General features: G+C 41.1%; 2 protein-coding genes and 1 long non-coding RNA gene across 4 annotated transcripts in view; all 3 read right to left on the bottom strand.

The window, feature by feature from the left end:
- LOC122985399 overlaps positions 1-20,952 on the bottom strand; it is a 365,027-nt gene that overhangs the window by 113,535 nt on the left and 230,540 nt on the right. The window lies entirely within an intron of this gene.
- On the bottom strand, positions 191-4,370 carry LOC122985366 (H-2 class II histocompatibility antigen, E-S beta chain-like). The gene is made up of 7 exons (XM_044355964.1): positions 4,310-4,370; positions 3,874-4,143; positions 1,930-2,143; positions 1,680-1,747; positions 1,378-1,491; positions 1,177-1,249; positions 191-665 (listed from the first exon to the last, which is right to left on the bottom strand). Exons 1-6 carry the CDS (start codon positions 4,362-4,364, stop codon positions 1,203-1,205), a joined length of 768 nt encoding a protein of 255 aa, XP_044211899.1. The 5' UTR covers positions 4,365-4,370; the 3' UTR covers positions 191-665; positions 1,177-1,202.
- On the bottom strand, positions 7,413-18,970 carry LOC122985365 (mamu class II histocompatibility antigen, DR alpha chain-like). Of its 2 annotated transcripts, none has more exons than XM_044355962.1 (4): positions 18,839-18,970; positions 18,502-18,750; positions 7,825-8,106; positions 7,413-7,743 (listed from the first exon to the last, which is right to left on the bottom strand). In XM_044355962.1, exons 1-4 carry the CDS (start codon positions 18,894-18,896, stop codon positions 7,625-7,627), a joined length of 708 nt encoding a protein of 235 aa, XP_044211897.1. In that variant the 5' UTR covers positions 18,897-18,970; the 3' UTR covers positions 7,413-7,624. The 2 variants fall into 2 exon arrangements, with proteins under 2 accessions (XP_044211897.1, XP_044211898.1); XM_044355963.1 differs by having other exon boundaries at positions 7,673-7,743; positions 7,803-8,106; positions 18,839-18,968.

Below are 20,952 nucleotides of genomic sequence, written 5' to 3'. Positions count from 1 at the left end.
ATTTTAAATCCCACTAAGAATTATGTTTTAATTACTATTCCCTGTTTTTAAACTCAAATCACACCTTAATGAAATGTGAATATGACACACACAGAACTTAAAATGCAAATAATGAATTTAGTTAATAAAAACAAATATTTAAACCAATTATGAAAATAAAACAAGTATAAAAATATTATACAAAACTTAAATGTGTTTCCCTTATTCTTTCAAACCGTTTTCAGAAGTTATGACCTTCTTCTATCTTATTTACCAATAGCGTAGCTCCTAACTTAAAGGACCCACACTCACACACACACTCACTCTGCAACCAAAATAAAATAGCGTCCTTTAAAGCAAAACTGAACGTTGCAGGCCTGAGTCGTTGCTTGGGAGCGTAGTGACCTGAAACAAATGGCCCCTTCACTTGCAAATGCAAGCTACAAAATAAAATAGCATGTGCACTGGTTAATTGTTACTCACAAACCCCTGAGTTGAAACATGGGTGAAGGATGAGGAATGGGGAGATGCATGACGAAGGGACCGATGAGTGACGTTACAGGCTGGCGGCAACAAGTCCAGATGAAGTGAGTGGGAAACATCAACTCTTTGTCCATGGAGTGTTTCCTGGTCCTCAGTCTTCTGCAGGTTGCTATTATGTCCGTTACCCTTGGTAAACTCTGCATCTACCGAAGTAATGACCAAAAACAGTCTTCAGCAGCGTATACAATCTTCACACAGCTCCTGTTTGTGGTCTAACTAGCCCATAGCTTTACTCTACAGGGTCTCCTCTACATCCCTCCACCTTTCCAACTGGCTGACCAGTTGGTAACAACCAGTGCAATTAAACAATATGTCAAGATGGACAACTTTAGGCCCTCTGGGGTTAGGTTGTGTGATAAACACGCTACTCTTATGTGTACAGCAAACAAACTTCTTGAACTGCATGAACTTCACCAACACAATGACAAAGATTTATTCATCTGCCTATTGCGTGTTCTAATTCACTGTGAACTGTGTTAAACATTCAACTTAACTGGTTTTAATATAATACTTTTTAAACATTTAAGATGATCTATTCATCTCTATTTATTTACATATTTATTTGTCTAAATGAAACTTTTTTAGACTGGGCTACATTCTGAAGAGTAAAAAACTATTATGAAAGCTCCAGAGGAACCTCCCATCACCTCTTACCAATATGATCAACTCTGTTCACTCAATCAAAAATGAAGAGCAGGACCAGGATCAGGGGGGACCAGAATCCATCCTGGGTTAAAGGAGAAGAGACAAGAACAAGATCAACAACAGAACCAGACTCATCATTAAATCTGCTCAGACTGGTCAGACTGGTCAGACTGGTGTCAGACTGGTATCAGACTGGTTTCCTGCTCTGACCTTGTGACTTCCTCTTGTAGTAGATGAATCCAGCCAGAGATAAGATCAGACCCAGGATCAGTACTGACGCTCCGATAGCGATCTTGTTTCTCTCTGACTCAGGCAGGGACGGATCTGAGGACAGACAGGTAGAGAGACAGACAAGTGAGCACACAGACAGGTGAACACACAGACAGGTAGAGACGGATGTGCAGACAAACAGGCGAGCAGACACACAGATGAACACACAGACAGGTGAGCAAAGAGACAGACAAGTGAGCAGACAGGCAGACAGACAGGTGAGCAGACAGACAGGTATTTACCCCAGTCAGTAACCAGAGGTTCTTGCAGGCTGGCGTGTTCCACCATACAGGAGATCTTCTCTCCAGACCTTCAACACAAACAAACATCAGAGTTTGTGACAAACTTCCAGCAGCAACATTCTGAGCTGAGTTTCCTTCATTCTCAGTAAATCACTCTGCTCAACTTTCAGCCACAAACTCAAACTGACTGACAGCAAAGCGTCCTGACGGAACCGCCTCACCTTTACTGATCACCTGCAGCTGGATTCACCTGGGCGTGTACTCCATTTGGGAGTGGATCTGGTAGTACCAATCAGTGTTTGCCAGCTCATTGATGGAAGTGACATCAGAGGAGACTTCCTGTCCGTCTCTGAGCCATGTGACTCTGATCTGTTTGGGGTAGAAGTCGTAGACGCTGCAGACCAACATGGAGGGATGTCCACCAGAAGGGGGAACCACAGAGTGCAGCCGGACATAAGGCTTAACTGCAACACAGTAACATTATTATTATTATTATTATTATTATTATTATTGTTATTATTAACATCATTATTATTGTTATTATTGGTTTCAAAAGACAAAATCCAAATTAAAGCTGCAAGCTGCATGAACGGGCCCTGGTATCGTGGTATCGCTACTCTAGATCTGTTTACACAGTTCTTAATATTTAGGATTATTGGAAACTGTTTGAATGGGTAAAATATTATTTCTGGTGTGCAGTATGTGGTGCTGAATAAGTCTTATTAGAAAATGTGTAGACTTTCGATGAACTATATGTCATTTAGGCCTATATTCCTGTTGCATGTACACAATACTACATAAGTGAAATATTTATGCAGCAATACCAGAGGGCACCTGACATGGATATACATTTTCATGAATATTGGAAACTGCATGTAGGGGATAACTATCACTTCCTGTGTCCGCTATGTGGCGCTAGAGAACACCCGCTAATTATACGTCATGTTTCTGTTACATCATGTGTAGACTACACCACGTAATTTTCATGTAAATCGGATGATGTTTGTCACACAAGGCTGACTTCCTGTTGTCAGTAGGTGGTGCTATGACTATGACTCAATATTGACATGTAGATGTGTTCAGGACTGGACTCTTATCAAACATGAGAAATTTGGGGCATATTGGACGATGTAAAGTGGAGTTACAACAACTTCCTGTTTAATACCCCAAACATGTTTTGGGCAAAATTCACTGACTTTGAAATTTTCTATGGGGCACCCTTGACCCATTTTACCACACCCATGTCCAAGACCCATATCAGATATCAAGTTACACCACCTCTGATGAATGTGCAAAGTTTTGTCAGTTTTTGAGCACCCTGTACCTCAAAAATGCTAAAAGTAATTAGGGGACGCTATAGAGCCGAAGAGCCACATCCAAGCCCACTTGTATGGATACAAGAAGGCCCCTGGCACGAAAGTGTAACTTTATTTCATTCAGATTATTGATGAACTACGGTGGAGTGTGAGCAGCTGAATGAACTCATGATGATGAAGGGATGAAACTTTAGCAGCAGGAACTGTTGAAGGTTGTTGTTTCTACTCCGGTCAGTTAGTGAGGAGCACAGAGTGTCAGCAGCTTCACATTTATGTGTTTCAGCAGCTTTGTGATACTTAGACAGTCTTTATGCTGCTGCAGAGTGAACAGTGTCAGGTGACCAGGAACAACTACAGCTGATGTTTGATCTTTAATATCCATTCAATATGTAAGAATGTAAACAACAGTGTGTGATGTTCCTCTGAATGAATGATTTGTATTTATTGATTATTCTCCATGACCTGCTGAGGTCTGTATATCAGTAGCTGCAGTAACAGTGTTTGACCACCAGGAGGCAACAGAGACTCACTCTGATGACTTTAATCAGTTCATAAAGTTCAGATAACAGCTTCTGTTTTATGTTTGATTTCATTACAAATGATCCAATCTTCCAAAAACAACACATGACAGAGTCCAAGAAACAAAGTGAATTAATTAATAATAATTTTATAATGAGATGGTTGATTATTATATATGAACTGATGCAGATATGAAAACTTTCAATGGCTGTGAATCTGACAGAGATCATAAATTCAGCAGGGACAGTAAACATGTTTTCACTCTGTCAATTTAAACTCTGATGATCAATAAACACGGCTGCTGTCAGTCAATGATTCAGTTTGTTAACGAGGTTTAATGTGATCAAACACAAACTCACCTGACTTAGACAGAGCACGCTGGTAGTCATTCCCAACATTGTTTAGGCAGTACGTCTCCCTCTGTGCTTTCCTTGCAGCCAGCTCTGGACCTTTGTTCCAGGCGTCTGCGTTCTTCACACCAAACTCAGTGTATCCAACATATTTCCCCACACTGCTGTCAAACCTGGCGTACTCCACCTTGTTGTAATAATGAGAGTAGATGTACCGGATGCCCTCCAGCTCAGGAGAGTTAAACTCACAGCGATCCACTGCAAATTCCATATATGCATCTGAGGGTAAAAAACAGTTTGTGAATCAGAGAATTCATCTTTGAACCTTCAGCTGACAGTATAAACAGAGTATTGATCAGTAATCAGTGTATTAATCCTACCTGCTGTGTAGACAGTTATGACATATAAACAGTGTATTGATCAGTGATCAGTGTATTGATCCTACCTGCTGTGTAGACAGTGATGAAGAGGAGGGAGAAACTCAGAAATGAAGAAGCCATGTTCCTCTGTTCTCTTGACAAACACTGACACAGTCTGACTTAGAGCTGCTCTAAAAACCAGAGGAGCTGATCACATGACCTGCTGATCAGCTGTTACCAGGCAGACTGCTCACACAAACGTCTGCTACTGGAGCAGCGATCAATAAATATGAATTTGAATAAAACATAAGGCTTCTGCTTCAAAATCAAAGGATATTATTAATCAGAGCAATCACAAAAATCACTCAACTCCAGCAAGGGGACGGCTTGTTTGCGGCTCTCTCTCTCAATCAAAGAAAGTTACAAACAGTCATGTGTTATTATTGCTGTTATTATTAATGTACAAATGAAAGTAAAATACATTTGTCCCCAGACATATCTGGTCCCAAACGCTATTGATTTCCGAATGAATGGATATCTGGCATTATTTTTGGCATTAAAATTTTTTTTTTGCCTGGCATGGGTTCTCGTTATAATTATAGGAGAAACACTGATTCAGTAAACGTTCAGTAAACGTTGAGTACAGTTAGACCCACCAGTCTCCATTAGGTTGGGCAAGTTCAAAATTGTGAAAACAACGGGGGTGTTTTGAATACACCCCCGTTGTTTTCACAGGTAATTTATTAGTCTGGAAATAATGGATTAATCCTGGAAAGCTGTTGATGTAGCACTTTTTTCCTTATGAAAATAACACAGAGATTATTCGACCAATGAGAATTTGGTAGGATGAGAGCATATCGACCAACTAATCAACCAGCAGACTACAGCACTTAAGAACTCATTAGGAGGTCATCAGAAATTTGAAACAATCTTATCAAGACATTATTGTCGACAACAACTGATTTACATACTAAGATTATTTGCTCTTTTACTCGCCTCTTTAATCTTTCCTCTCACCTCTCAGATCACAGACCTGCCTTGATTTAATAAATGATGATTATACTGGAATATATTTAGTCTTCTTATTTTCATTGGATGTGTATTTAGTTTCGTCAGACGGAAGATGAACAGTTTGGAGGAGATGCAGTAACTTCAACAAGTAGACAAGATGTACACAGAATCAGTCTGTCTCATCTCCTGTTTCAATCCGGATGAAGAGTAACTGAGTTCAGACATATGTGTCTCCTCTTTCATTCTCACAGCTGCACATTTGGGTTTCTGTTATGTGAAATGATCATAACAGATATATTCATCTATACTGGAAATGAATAATTAATTAAAATTGTTATTAAATAAACTTGATTGCTGGGTGACCTGTATTCCTGTATTCTAATGACAGTGGTAAATATGTGACTGTGATACATGCAAAAAGTCTGCACAGTGATGGACCAGCCAGTCACAGAGGATGCAGTGAGTGTAGGTGTAGAACAAGATGACAAGATGGTCCAGCTCCTCTCAGTCCTTCTGAGAAGAAACACAAGTGTCTCCAGCTGTTTGAAAACAGCTGTTCAGTCTAATGGCTTCACTGTCTGCATCATTCATAATAACAACAGTTAGTTTGTCCTGTTCTCACCTTAATATGCAGACAAACATTAATGAATGATGATCAAGTTAAGATTGTTTCATCAATCAGTACAGAAAGAGGCAGCCTACTGATCAGCTGATCACTAATCACATGGATGATGTCACAGCTCAGACTTCAGTCATTCAGAGATTTCTGTACCACTTTAACTTTCTACATGATGTCCTGAGCAAATTTCTGGGCAAAAATGAACAAAAGCACTTAAAGAGAGAAAATTTCTACATACATACAGCAATAGTAGTTTGTTAACTTCAACCAATAACTGATTAGTCTATACTAGGGATGTGCAGAGGGTCCAGTATTTGTATCTGTGTTTGTTGAGGCAGCAAAATTATTTGTATTTGTTTTCGAATGAAAGTGGACAGAATCTTAAAAATCCTGTTTTTGTTTTTATTATGCTTTTAATTTTAGAAAATTAAAGTGTTACAATAAGTGTTCATGAATAAACTACCTTACAAAGGAGGTCCCCACATCAGGTCTCCAACTGGAGTCTCCCAGATCATAGATCATAGATCATAGATCATAGATAACTGCACTGATTACTGAGCTAAAACCAAATGCATTGCAAATGTGCAGACAGATCTCTACTTATTTATACACTCATAACACAGAGACAGCACACCATGTAACGTGTCGAGAAGAACTTCAAAGTCGATTATTGCTTTGCACTTTTTATTCACTCCCTTTTTTTTACAACTTAACTTTGTGGAAAGGAGAAGGGGAACAACAGGTTATGGAGAGTCCCTTGGGAGCACTTCATGTGTGTCAGTAGTTCAGCTTTATCTCTGGGGAACACCCCCAACTCCAAGAGTGATGTCCAAATAAGGAAATGTGCATCATGTAGCAGGTGGATGTGACTCCCCTCGTTGAGACCTGCTGATAGACGTCACAGCGGAGCAGAGGAGAGACACTGAGATAGCGATGTAACGACCTGCGTGCTGGTATTTGACAGGTTTTTTTTTCTTCCTGAAAACAAATAATTTTTAAAATATTTGTATGAAACAAATATTCGTAAAAAAAGACACTGTTTGTGCTTTGCCAAATAATGTATTTGTATTCAAGCACACCCTAGTCTATACCCATTGTGACGACCCCTCCGCTCCACTAGGTGCACCTGTGTTTTGGTTTGTTTGCCAGTTTCCTTTTGTTTTGCAAGATCCAGGGCAGGGCGGAGGTTCGTCATTGGCTTCATGAGCCACACCTGGGCCCGATGTGGTCTTGTGTATAAAGCTTGGCCTTCCACGATGCTTCCCTCTCTTCTTCTCACCTCTTCCTCTCCTAGCGTGGTGCGGCGTGGCTGTTTTGTCTTTTGTTGCTGACGCACATACACATATACACACACACACACATCCATACATGCCTACATCACTGATTACTGACTTCCACATTTTTCCGTTTTCATTTAGCCTATTACTTTGTAAATAAATATACTTATTCTAACTGGTAAACTCGTCTGGTCTCCCATGTTTGTCGCAGCCTATGTGCCTGTATGACCCATATAGGCAAACTGGCTCAATGAGTGTGACAAAGAGAGTAAGCAAGTCAGGTTCAGGTGCCAATTATTGATTTTATTGTAAAATAAAACAACATAACTATATACAAAAGGCATGAGGTGTGGAGAGTAACTGCATCAGTTGAATGTAATGTGTGGATGAGTGAGATGTGTATATGCTTCTGCTGAATGCAAAAGAAAAGTACCAAAACAAACCAAAACTGGGAGAGATGCGGATCCTAGGATCCTATTAACATAACCAGTCAATCAGCTGCTCTCATTTCCTTTGGTGAGGAAGGTTCCCACTGCCACACTGAGCAGAACGAGAGTTACACACACTCCACAAAACACTGCAGGTCCAACACCTGGCTGGGTCTTCTCAACAACTGGAGACAGAAAACACACAGAAACATTAACAGGCTGCTTCACCTCCACATTTGGAGACAGATGTAAAAAGAGTTTCTCACCCCAGATGCTGGTCAGTGGTTTGGTCGCTGGGTGAGTCACTGTACAGCTGTACATGTCTCCTTGCTGAGGGATGAACTCCAGTCTGGAGGACTGTCTGAAGGTGATGTCTTGGTTGAGGAAGGGAACATTGATGCTGGTTCCTTCAGTCACGTTCTCTCCGTTCTTCGTCCAGTAGATTTTAACAGGAGCAGGATAGAAACCAGTCACATGACAGATCAGTGTGTTCTTCTCTCCCAGCTCTATGTCATCTCTGGTGTAGATGATGGGACTGGAAGGAGGATCTGAACAGAAACACTGTTATTATCAATAATGTTTTATTGAGTTGGAATTTATATATTCCAGCCAAAAAATTAGATAGAAGACATAAAGGTTTTAAACCATATGTCTTCTGTGTTTTTGTTCATCCAGTACTGTTTACCATTCACTTGCACTTTCAGATCCATAACTACACCTCTAAAGTTTAATTGTTGATCTATCTATATATGTGTATGCAATTTTTGTAAATGCATATACGTACTTCCATACAATACCTCATACCTGTATACCTCATATTTCTGCAATATTACATAAAATACATGTGCATACTTACTGTATCTTACATTACTGTGAGTATATATATATATATATATATACCTGGCTGAGTACCAATGTTCCTAATGAGGAGTTAACTATTAGACCAGAAGTAAAGTAGAGTGTTAAATTAATGTAAAGAATAGTTTCTCTGTACATCCTCTCAGCCAGGGGCGGAGCTAGACTTTCAGCACAGAGGGGGCAAAAATTTGGTAATCAATTACAGACAAAAAATTTTTTAGGTGCAAATGGACATGACCTCACAGCTCTTACACAATAATAATAATAATAATAATGATAATAATAACAACAACAACAACAACAACAACAACAACAACAACAATAATGTAGCGCCCTCTAGACGGCTGGTCTATTTTTATGAGGTACGCTTCCCAAGTTCTTTATGTTTTAGAAATCTCTTTCTTTAAGATTAACTAATACTGAATGACAAGTACACTGTAATATAATATTGGTGAACTAAGTTCTATTTATTCTATAATGTAAGACACTTATTTACTCACTGAATGTTTTAATACTAATTTTTAATGTTTTTAATCAAAACTGTAGATAAATGAAATAAGAATTAAAGTATCCTTTAAGTTTATACCTTTCTCCTAAACACTTGCCAATTGAAATAAAAGTACTCTCAATATGTTGGTAAACATCAACAGTACTATTTCTCAGACACTTATACAAATGACAAGAAAAAAGTAAGTTTTAAAGATTTACTGTTGTAAATGTAAACACAAATATTCTTTTAATAATGAAAATAAAACACAAAAATAACACTCAAGTTCAAAAGACTTTTCAGTACCTTTTAAATGATCAATTTCTTAATATTCAAATACCCCTTTTGAGTGCACTCATTATAAAACCACCAAATAATGAAACACACCTAAAGCCGGCAGTTATAACTAACTGAAAAGGATATGGGTACCCAGTGTTAATGATGCAGGCCTGAAGCGATGCTTGTGTGCGTTGTAGCCAGAAACAAAATGGCTGCTTCGCGCTAAAGCGCTGAAATAAAACAGATGGCAACTCACTGCCGTAATGGCGTACTCCTCGTCCCCTGTGCGATACCAGCGGGTTGCTGATACATGGGATGAGGTAGACGATTCCTCCTGTCAGGACCAGCGTGTTGCGGCCACGTCGGCTGCAGATGACTTCTCCCACTCTCCCGGTAGAACTCACCGCAGATCACACTGAACAGGTCCGGCCCACCGCAGGCGAACTTCACCAGTTGAGTAGCTGGTTTAGCTGCACGCAGATGAAGTCCGTAGCTAAGCTAATGTGAGCTACATTAGCTGTTAGCTGTGCTCCTTGTTGAACACTCTTTGCCAAAGTACTCCTTTAAACTCGAACACGGTGCTGCACTGAATAACAGTCCTTTGAGACTCACTGTCCGTTTATCTCTACCTATTATTCATAAACAGTGTCCGTACTCTGCATACTTTTTCACTGTAACATATTAAACGCCAGGCAGTTCTCCCTTCTCTGCTCCGTATCGCGCGCTCTCTCTCTTGCATGTCAAGTTTCTCGCTCACACAACAAAATACACACACTTCCTGTTTAGCCAGATCTTAACCAATTAATTACCAAAATTACACTTTTCTCAATCGGTACTTCCTCTTTAACCCTGAGACTTTTCAAAATAATATGAAATATCTTAAAGTGCATATTTGAATCTTTTTAAACTTTTTAAACTTATTTATTAAACTATTTTTAAACAAACTTTATCAACCTTCATGAAATATTATTCTTAATACTTTTAATCACATTTTATCAAACATGAACATATTTAAACTATTTATTGTCCCTTTTTAACAGGGTTACACCCTCCCCCCTTTAAACATCTGATGTCCTCATCAGACTACAAAACTTAACTTAAGTTTCTACTCAAAGTATTAAGGGTGAGATTATGAGACCCAGCTTAGTGCTTACCAATTTTTATAGTAACCCCTCTATGTACAATGGTAATGGGTTGATCTTTGGCCTTTCCTGGCTCATCATAGGTAAGTCTTACAACTGGTTTCAATGATCTTTTTGGCCTACTTGGCTTTGGTGTCACATGTACATTAGAACAGCTCGAGGGTAGTTGCTCATCTTCACTGGAGAGTGGTCCTGACTCAGAGTCGGTTGCTTGAGGGACATCTGGAACATGCTCTACAGGAGAGTGGTCTCTCTCTGAGTGACTCTCTTCTGAAGGACTGAGGACTTCCAACTGCTCTGATCCTTCAGCACTATGTCTTTCTCTCCTTCGCAAGAGATTTCCCATTAACTCCCTATAGGGTTTGGTCGGCCATTCACACTCCAGATCAGAAGAATCACTCAAGGTATGGCTTTCTCTTTGTACAGTGTGATCTGTGGAGTTTCTTTTGTGTCGGTTGGGGACACGACTTCGAGTCACAGGTCTCTTTGGAACATTCTCCATTTCCTCCTGCACTGGTATCCTCACTCGATCTCCTATGGGAAGGAGATTATCTCTGTGCAATGTTTTGACCTTCCCTTTGACGTTTAGTGGCTTTACTCTGTAAACAGGCAAGTTTGGCAACTTATCCACTACAACATAAGGGACATTGTACCAGCGATTTTCCAGTTTGTGTTTTCCCTTCAATCCAAGGTTTTTCAGCAATACTCTGTCGCCAGGTTCTAGTTTGTGGAACCTAAGTCTCTTGTCGTATGCCTTTTTATTTTGCTGGTGTCTCTTGTTAGAGACCTCTGTGGCCAGGTTATAGGCTGTCTGCAAATCCTCTTTCAGTTTGGCAACATATGCAGAATGTGGTTGGTCAACTTTGCCATCTGGGCATGTCCCAAAGCATACATCCAGCGGGAGTCGAGCCTCTCGGCCGAACATCAGCATATACGGGGAGTATCCCGTGGCGTCACACTTGGTGCTATTGTATGCATGCACCAGGTGCACTACATGCTGACTCCATTGCCGCTTCTTTTCTTGGTTGAGTGTGGCCAACATGGATAACAGAGTTCTGTTGAAGCGTTCAGGTTGGGGATCACCCTGGGGGTGGTAAGGGGTGGTCCTTGACTTCTGTATGCCCAGTATCTTTAACAACTCTTTAATGAGTCGAGACTCAAAGTCTCTGCCTTGATCAGAGTGAATACGAGATGGCAAGCCATAATGTACAAAGTACTTTTCCACTAAGACTTTTGCCACTGTGAGAGCTTTTTGATTGAGAGTGGGGAAAGCTTGGGCGTATCTCGTAAAATGGTCAGTTATGACAAGCACATTACTCACTCCTCTTGAGTCAGGTTCCATAGACAGGAAGTCAATACAGACGAGGTCCATAGGTCCAGAGCTCACTATCTGATGTAACGGTGCAGCTCTTTGACATGGAGTCTTCCTGAGCACACACTCTCCGCAGTTTTTCACATATTGCTCTACATCGACTGACATCTTTGGCCAGAAGAATCGGCTCCTGATCATGTCAGTGACTCTGTCCACTCCTAAATGACCAAGGTCATCGTGCATGGTTTTTAGTACTACTGCTTTGAACTTGGCAGGTAGCACTAGCTGCTGTGTCTTTTTCCCTGTGTGGCATGTGCTCACCCGATGTAGTAACCCGTCAGTCATGACCAGCTTACCCATCTCTCTTTTCATAGGGAGTAACTCTGGGTTGTCTTTCCACTTGCCACACTTTAAAGCTTGTATGGTGGGTGCTATCAAGCCGTCTTGGGCTTGGGCTGCCATTAAGTCCTGCCTGGACATTTGTTCCAGTGAGTTAAGCTGAAGACGTGTGGGGAAAGCATACACGTCAGGAATGCAGTCAGGTGGAGCTCCAAGCTGTTCAGCATACTTGGGGGAGTCTGCCGATGGGCCAAGAACACCGACTCGCTGGCATATTGACTTGACTCCAGCCTGCGAGATGCTCTGCCATTCCGTCTCCTCATCTCTTGCCTCTATGCGTGACAACAGATCAGCATCGATGTTATTTCTACCTGGTCTGTAGATAATGTTAAAATCGTACACTGACAAGTCCGACAGCCACCGATGTCCTGTGGCGTTGAGCTTTGCTGATGTAAGGACGTAAGTTAGAGGGTTGTTGTCTGTACGCACGGTAAAGTGGGCTCCGTAGAGATAGTCGTGAAATTTCTCCACAACTGCCCATTTCAGCGACAGAAACTCTAACTGATGGATGGCGTAGTTTTTTTCTGACGAGCTCAGTTTTCTGCTTGCGAACGCCACTGGTCGCAAGCCTTTTGGGTATGCCTGATAAAGCACAGCTCCCAGTCCCGTAAGGCTAGCATCGACATGCAGTGTGTAGGGCTTATCAGGATCTGCAAAGGCGAGCACAGGGGCGTTTGTCAAACACTGTTTGATTTTTTCAAAGGCTTCAGTGCATGACTCGTCCCACCTGTCTCCAAACAGCTCCTTCTCATCCAAATAAACATCTCTCTTCCCTTTTACTGGCTTTTTGCTACGCTGAGGGGGGCCATAACCTTTAGTGAGGTCAGTCAAAGGGCGGACGATGGAGGAGTAGTTGTGGATAAATCGTCTATAATAACCACAAAAACCCAAAAAGGATCGTAGGGTCTTGAGATTGTAAGGTTGGGGCCAAGTGGTCACAGCTTCGATTTTTGCAGGGTCAGCAGCAACACCCTCAGCAGTCACAATATGACCCACATACTTGACCTTTGTTTGGCAAAACTGACATTTGTCAAGTGAAATCTTGAGCCCTACTTCTCTGAGTCTGTCCAGCACCTTTAAGAGTCTCTCTTCATGTTCTGCCAGGGTCTTTCCGAATATGATCAGATCATCCAGATAGACTATTACTTGGAGCATGTTCATGTCTCCAACTGCTTTCTCCATGAGGCGCTGGAAGGTTGCAGGAGCTCCAGTTATGCCTTGAGGCATCCTCTCAAATTGGTAGAACCCGAGAGGGCAGATAAAGGCAGTCTTTTCTTTGTCCTCTTCTTTCATGGCTATTTGATAGTAACCACTTCTTAAGTCGATCACTGAGAACCATTTACTACCCGACAGGCAGTCAAGAGCCTCATCGATGCGTGGGGTAGTGTATTGATCTGGTACAGTGCGGCTGTTTAGTGTGCGGTAGTCAATGCACATCCTTACATCCCCATTCTTTTTCCTCACAACCACTATGGGCGATGCGTATGGACTTCTGGACTCTTTAATGATGCCTGCAGCTAGTAGCTTTTGAATATGACGCCTCACGTCGTCAATATCCGCAGGGGCGATGCGTCTGGAGCGTTCACGAAAGGGTCGTGAATCAGATAAGCGGATCATGTGCTCCACTTCTTTGGCGAGTCCCACATCGAGTTCATGAAGAGAGAATACATCTGCTCTTTCAGACAGTTTTTGTCTGAGCCTTGCTTTCCATGTTTCGGGGACAGGTGACTCACCAAAGTCGATCATTCTGACATCAAAAGCATCCTCAGTCTCTGGCTTTTGTTTTGGCACTGTGGTAACCACATCAGCTACACATAGGTGACCCAGGACAGCACCGGCAGGAATGGTCACTTCTTTCTGCGACTCATTATGAACCACAACTGTCAGCCGGTTAATGTCCACAGCATTACTGGGTATTGCCATAGGTTGGAGCATGACGCCTGATGGGAGAGTAGCTGTACTGGAGGCCTCTACTATCAAGATGTCATCTGGCATGGACTTTCTAAGCACCACTTTGCAGACTACTTTAATGCTGCCACCTGCAGGTAGGACAAGTGAGCTTCGACCCTCCAACTTTACACAACCTATTTCGTCATCCTCTTCATTTGACAAGTCAATGGCTTTTTCTTTCACTGTTTCTGGGAAAGTGTTCTGTATGCCAAAGGCGTGGGCTACAGTGCCTTCAACTCTATTGTCACGCAGCTGGGCTAGCCGCTTGGATAGGTTAGCCTTGGTATTTGTCCCGAGGATCACAGGTGTCTGATCAGGACCGGGTGGATCGGGGCAAATGAGAGCCAGGGCTGACAGGGCTGTTGGGGTACCCGCTACCTTTTTGGGAAACTCTAGGTCCACTGCCACATAGCCAAGATAAGGGTAATCAGAGTCACTTAAACCCCAAATGTTAAGGTCACTTACTGGGCGAATAGGAGTATCAGCAAGATGTCTCCTGTACCAGGATTCAAAGATGATGCTAACTCTTGAGCCACTGTCGAGTAATGCATCACACAAATGTCCATTAACTTTCAGAGGCTCCAAAGATGGTGGCCCTATTAGACCCTCTGGTATGCCTGTTGGGGCAAGCTGATCTACTACACTCCTCCTCACAGTGCAGTCAGTTTTGGGTGAGGGGACATCAGTAGTAGGTTGAGTGCTATGGGTCTTAGCCTTTTTGAGAGCTTGAATGAGTCTTTGGATCACTTTGCTTTGGTTCTCAGGGTTTTTGCACTTCCCTGCCATGTGTCCATTTTCGCCACAGCGATAGCAGAAACGCTCTTCTGTCTCAGCCCCTTGTCTGTTTTGAGTGTTTACAGTCATCACTGTGGGAGAAGGTGTAGACGATTGAGGTAATCTGGAGTTCACCTTTTGTTGTAACTGTTTCAGTTGTTTCCTCAGAGCTATCACTTCTGGATCAGCATTAGTCTCTGGGACATTTCTCACTTTAGTTTGAAAGTTCTCATTTTGTGTCTCTTTGTCCCGTGTAGAGAGCGCAGCAAACATTGATTTCACTTCTTTAATTTCAGCTCTCAAACTCTGTATCTCTGAGTGTTTGTTTTCTTCTTGAAGCTTGGTGGGAACTGTATACACTGAATGGTTCAGCTTTGCTCGAGAAGATTCATATTCTTCTTCTGAACGAATTTCTTTCAGGAGCTCAAGGAAAGTTGGGGGATTAGCTCTTCTCTCCCTCAGTCGCAGTTGGATTAACATCAGATCAGCATTAACTGCACCCCTCAGAAGCTGCTCAAGCCGTGCACCATCCATGGCTAGGGGAGTGAGACCACCTCTTTGTACCACTTTGGACAGGCAACGTTCTAATCTCCTGAGGAAATCAGATAGCTTCTCACCAGGTTGCTGCTGCTGCATTCTGAATGTGAAATACAAATCGTCTCCAGACTCTGCTAATCCAAAGGCGTTTTCCAGAGCCTCCAGGCACTTGTCAGGGGCAATGTCAGGATTGGAGAGACGCACTGCTTTTATCACTTCCAGAGCTGGCCCCTTTAAACTCTCCATTATCTTTCTCCTCTTGTCTTTAGCAGAACCCTCACTCTCTTCAACCATCAGGTAAGCTTGCTCTAACCAGTGGTCGAATTGTTCCTCTCCTGCTGGTGTAGGCACAATACCGGAAAAGATCTGCAGGCGGCGGTATCCTCCACTTTCTGCTGAGGGCTTGACAGTCTTATCAAACAGATCGCCCACAGCACGAAGGATGGCTTCTGTAGAGGGAGGTATGTGCGGGGTCAGCAAGGCCTGCACATCCTCTGTGGACTTTCCTTCTGCTTGTAGAAGAGCATGCAGTTTACGGTTAAAGTCCAACTCGGGGTCTGAGCTCTGAGCCACAGTGAATATTTTCCATGCAGTTTGTCCATCTGAGCTCAAAACTTCACTTGGGACGTCTGCATCAGTCAATTTCTCTTTGCACTCGCAAAGCACCAGCACTTCATTTGTAGTTTCGTTTAACATTCTTCCTCTCACTTGTACCCGTCCCAAGCACTTTACAGTTTGCAAAATCTCTACTATGTGTGCTGTTTCTGTCTTCTCAGGAACGATGGTCAGCAAGGCATGGCTCTCATCCAGGTTTTCACCTCGACACCAGTTCTTCAGCTGGTTCCTGTACATTGTGACACTTTAGCTGCTGTTAGTTAAATATCACCATATATTGTTTTGTTTGTCTTTCTTAGTTTTTTTCACAGTTGAATAGTTCACACACTAGGAAATTTACAGTCACAAATCACCAATTTCAGCATTAATTAACCCACAATCCCAGCGGTGCCTCCATTTTATGTAGCGCCCTCTAGACGGCTGGTCTATTTTTATGAGGTACGCTTCCCAAGTTCTTTATGTTTTAGAAATCTCTTTCTTTAAGATTAACTAATACTGAATGACAAGTACACTGTAATATAATATTGGTGAACTAAGTTCTATTTATTCTATAATGTAAGACACTTATTTACTCACTGAATGTTTTAATACTAATTTTTAATGTTTTTAATCAAAACTGTAGATAAATGAAATAAGAATTAAAGTATCCTTTAAGTTTATACCTTTCTCCTAAACACTTGCCAATTGAAATAAAAGTACTCTCAATATGTTGGTAAACATCAACAGTACTATTTCTCAGACACTTATACAAATGACAAGAAAAAAGTAAGTTTTAAAGATTTACTGTTGTAAATGTAAACACAAATATTCTTTTAATAATGAAAATAAAACACAAAAATAACACTCAAGTTCAAAAGACTTTTCAGTACCTTTTAAATGATCAATTTCTTAATATTCAAATACCCCTTTTGAGTGCACTCATTATAAAACCACCAAATAATGAAACACACCTAAAGCCGGCAGTTATAACTAACTGAAAAGGATATGGGTACCCAGTGTTAATGATGCAGGCCTGAAGCGATGCTTGTGTGCGTTGTAGCCAGAAACAAAATGGCTGCTTCGCGCTAAAGCGCTGAAATAAAACAGATGGCAACTCACTGCCGTAATGGCGTACTCCTCGTCCCCTGTGCGATACCAGCGGGTTGCTGATACATGGGATGAGGTAGACGATTCCTCCTGTCAGGACCAGCGTGTTGCGGCCACGTCGGCTGCAGATGACTTCTCCCACTCTCCCGGTAGAACTCACCGCAGATCACACTGAACAGGTCCGGCCCACCGCAGGCGAACTTCACCAGTTGAGTAGCTGGTTTAGCTGCACGCAGATGAAGTCCGTAGCTAAGCTAATGTGAGCTACATTAGCTGTTAGCTGTGCTCCTTGTTGAACACTCTTTGCCAAAGTACTCCTTTAAACTCGAACACGGTGCTGCACTGAATAACAGTCCTTTGAGACTCACTGTCCGTTTATCTCTACCTATTATTCATAAACAGTGTCCGTACTCTGCATACTTTTTCACTGTAACATATTAAACGCCAGGCAGTTCTCCCTTCTCTGCTCCGTATCGCGCGCTCTCTCTCTTGCATGTCAAGTTTCTCGCTCACACAACAAAATACACACACTTCCTGTTTAGCCAGATCTTAACCAATTAATTACCAAAATTACACTTTTCTCAATCGGTACTTCCTCTTTAACCCTGAGACTTTTCAAAATAATATGAAATATCTTAAAGTGCATATTTGAATCTTTTTAAACTTTTTAAACTTATTTATTAAACTATTTTTAAACAAACTTTATCAACCTTCATGAAATATTATTCTTAATACTTTTAATCACATTTTATCAAACATGAACATATTTAAACTATTTATTGTCCCTTTTTAACAGGGTTACAATAATAATAATAATAAAGAGAGAAGATAACATAGTGTGCAAGCTGCTTCCCAGCTCTCACACAATTATGGATGTTTCATTCACCAGTTGTTCCTGCTCAGCCTGCTGCAGTTTAGTGTAACATTTGTCATTTCCACCATCCTCCATAGAACAAAACAATCCATCCAGTTAAACCGGTTTTTAGCGCCGCTAACGAAGTTCCGTTAATTCTGTTAGGAACACGTTTTCACTTCCTGTAAGTTCTTCACAATAAAAGTCTCCTGTTAGTTAGTCATTTAAAAGCTTTTAATTTAAAGCAGTACAGTACGAAATATATGGTTTGCATTGACGGTAAAATTACAAAACTCTGAAAGGTAAAGCTGGCCATTCAGAACGGAGTGGGCCCATTGAGAGGGGGGCCTAGACAGGGGCTGCATAAAGGGCCCGTATAAGATAAATAATGAGTATTTTGAAATGTGAATCATGCAGAGCTACTCTAGTGAGTACAAAAATAAAAAAATAGAGCTAAATGAGCATAATAGGTTCTCTTTGATGTTCGTATAAAACAAATCAATAGTTTAATCATCCCTCGTAGGACATGACTCCATTTGTTTAAAAGAGAGTAGAGTGGCAGAGAGAACACATATTAGTTATTTGTCTTAAACATGCAAAAACATTGGTATGGTCCTTTAAAGTGACAGAAGTATTACATTTAGTCTTTACCGAGATTCAGTGGGATGTCCTTCATACCAACACGACTCTTCTTCAGGTTTGATTTGCAGATCTGTTGATTAGCCACAGCAACATCATAAGCTCCTTCCTCGTACTGGATACGATCTATAAAGCTGGGCTGAGGGTAAACTTCTTTCTTGTTTTTGAAGTCTGCGTACAACAGCTCTTCACCATCCAGTGTGAACACGTTCTCTCCATCAGAGTCTGAACAGCCGACGATATTAAGATCCTCATGTAGAACTGAAGAGAAAACAGAGTGAAACACTGTCTGTCTGTATTTCTCTCAGTGTTTCAGAGCTGAAATGAGTTCAAAGAGTAAAAGACTTACTGTCTGCTGAGACACAGAGGACACAGGAGAGGATGAGGAGCAGCTCCCACAACTTCATCAGCAGCTGTGTGAACTTGGAACACTCTGACAGACTCTTACAGACTCTGAAACACTCTGACAGACTCTAAGTGACTAACAGAAAGTCAGCAGCAGCTGAGCACTTACACACAGCTCAGCCAATCACAGAGCAGAGATCACATGACCAGGTAGCCTCAGACAGCTGCAGATTGACTCCATCAAGAACAAAAGTCTGAGAAGAGAATAAATGTTGGCCTGAGCTGCGATCATCAGCTGAATAACTGAACAGCAGTTTCACTTTTTATTAGAAAATATTCATTTAAATTAAACATTAAATGTGAAAGTAAAAATGTAAAATATTAAAGTCCAGATGTTTGCTGTCAAAACAACTTCCACATGTTATCCTGCATCATTTCAGACCAGACTGGATGGAGGCGGTTTACTGGTTTTCATGGAAATGAACATTTTTAAAATTCTTTGAAACTTTGATCATTTAAAATCAAACATCTTCAACAAAATCTCAATATTAAAAGATATTTCTGTTGTATTTGTTTGGATTTTATTACTGTGTAAATAAATTCTCGTCTTCATTTTGTTGTTTATTTCTATTATGAAATCAAACAAATAAACTCAACATCTGCAGAGTTTCACATTTTATAATAAACAGTTGAAGTTACATCACTGACACATAGATTCAGTTAAATGTCCTCAAATATGAAGTCATACTGTTAATGACTAACTTTAATAACATCATCATCATCAGGAGGAAGAGTCCTGATCAGGATCTGCTGCTTATCAATAATCAATCATCACACAGTTATAATGTCAGAGCAGCGATCAGACAGAAGAAACTCAGATACTTTACTGCAGTAAAAGTACAAATACTCCATTACAAGCAAAAGTCCTGCATAGTAGTTAAAGTATTGCAGTAAAAGTACATAAGTATTATGAGCTTGATGTAGTTAAAGTATTGCAGTAAAAGTAGTGGTTTGGTGCCTCTGACTGATATATTATTATATATGACATCATTAGATTATTAATAGTGAAGCATCAGTGTTAGAGCAGCATGTTACTGTTGTAGCTGCTGGAGGTGGAGCTAGTTTACACTACTTTATATACAGTTAGCTAGTTTAGTCCAGTGGTTCCCAACCTAGGGGTCGGGCCCCTCCAAAGGGTCAGCAGATAAATCTGAGGGGTGGTGAGATGATTAATGGGAGAGGAAAGAAGAAAAAACAAAGTTCTGATACACAAACCTGTTTTCAGTTTCTGGACTTTTTCTCTAATCTTTGATTTTTGGTGAAATATTGGATCATTTGAACATTTATTGAAAAGAAAGCATGTGAGAAGTTTAGAGGGAAAAATCACTATTTGGTGGAGCTGTTAACAACTCATATTATCCATTGGGCTCATGAGCCTTTGACCTCTGCAGAGTCTTCATCTTCATCATCAGGGACAGAGCCTCACTTTCATTTCGAGACCAGTTCACAGTGTTTCCAGTGTGTTAAACCAGCAGTCAGGTGTCCATATGAACAGTGAAAGAGGTTTTCCTCGCTGTAATCATTCCTCCTGTTCATACTGGATATTAAAAGATCCTTCAAATGTTCTTTCAATGTAAGTGATGGAGGCCAAAATCCTTCATATTAGCTTCAGATAAACTTTTATATAAATTTTTGCACAGAAAGAGGACTGTGGATTTTGTCCTCCATCACTTCCATTGTAAGTGTATTATGAAAGGATCTTCTAATGGTCAGTATGAACAGGAGGAATGATTACAGCAAGAAACACATGTCTGATTGTTGTTTTAAGACACACTTGAAGAACAGTGAAGCGGTCCTTTAAACAGAAAGCAGTCTGCTCTCACATCAGATACTCGCTGCCCCCGGTGGTCATGGTTGGAAGTGCAGAGAATCAGTGTCAACATGAAACGTTAAACATGTGACTGAATGAATCCGGTCTGACTCCATTCAGGTAGAAACCAGCAGGACAGGTGAGACCTTCAGGTGAGTCGTCCAATCAGAGAGAAGATCAGCTGAAACAAACAGGACATAGTTTCATAAACAGCTCTGATTATAATCTGAAGAAGCCAGAAACAACAA

This window comes from Thunnus albacares, chromosome 7 (assembly GCF_914725855.1).
Source record: "Thunnus albacares chromosome 7, fThuAlb1.1, whole genome shotgun sequence".
NCBI classification, from domain to species: Eukaryota; Metazoa; Chordata; class Actinopteri; order Scombriformes; family Scombridae; genus Thunnus; species Thunnus albacares.
The sequence above is the reverse complement of the archived record's forward strand: the minus strand, read 5'-3'. Positions and strand labels throughout refer to the sequence as shown.

Coding starts and splice junctions, on each gene's coding strand:
- LOC122985365 (XM_044355962.1), bottom strand. CDS start 18,896: ATGAAGTTGTGGGAGCTGCTCCTCATCCTCTCCTGTGTCCTCTGTGTC. Junction 18,751..18,838: donor CCTCTGTGTCTCAGCAGACA/GTAAGTCTTTTA, acceptor TTTTCTCTTCAG/TTCTACATGAGGATCTTAAT. Junction 7,744..7,824: donor ACCACTGACCAGCATCTGGG/GTGAGAAACTCT, acceptor TTCTGTCTCCAG/TTGTTGAGAAGACCCAGCCA.
- LOC122985366 (XM_044355964.1), bottom strand. CDS start 4,364: ATGGCTTCTTCATTTCTGAGTTTCTCCCTCCTCTTCATCACTGTCTAC. Junction 2,144..3,873: donor GCGTGCTCTGTCTAAGTCAG/GTGAGTTTGTGT, acceptor ACTGTGTTGCAG/TTAAGCCTTATGTCCGGCTG. Junction 1,748..1,929: donor CAAATGGAGTACACGCCCAG/GTGAATCCAGCT, acceptor TTTGTGTTGAAG/GTCTGGAGAGAAGATCTCCT.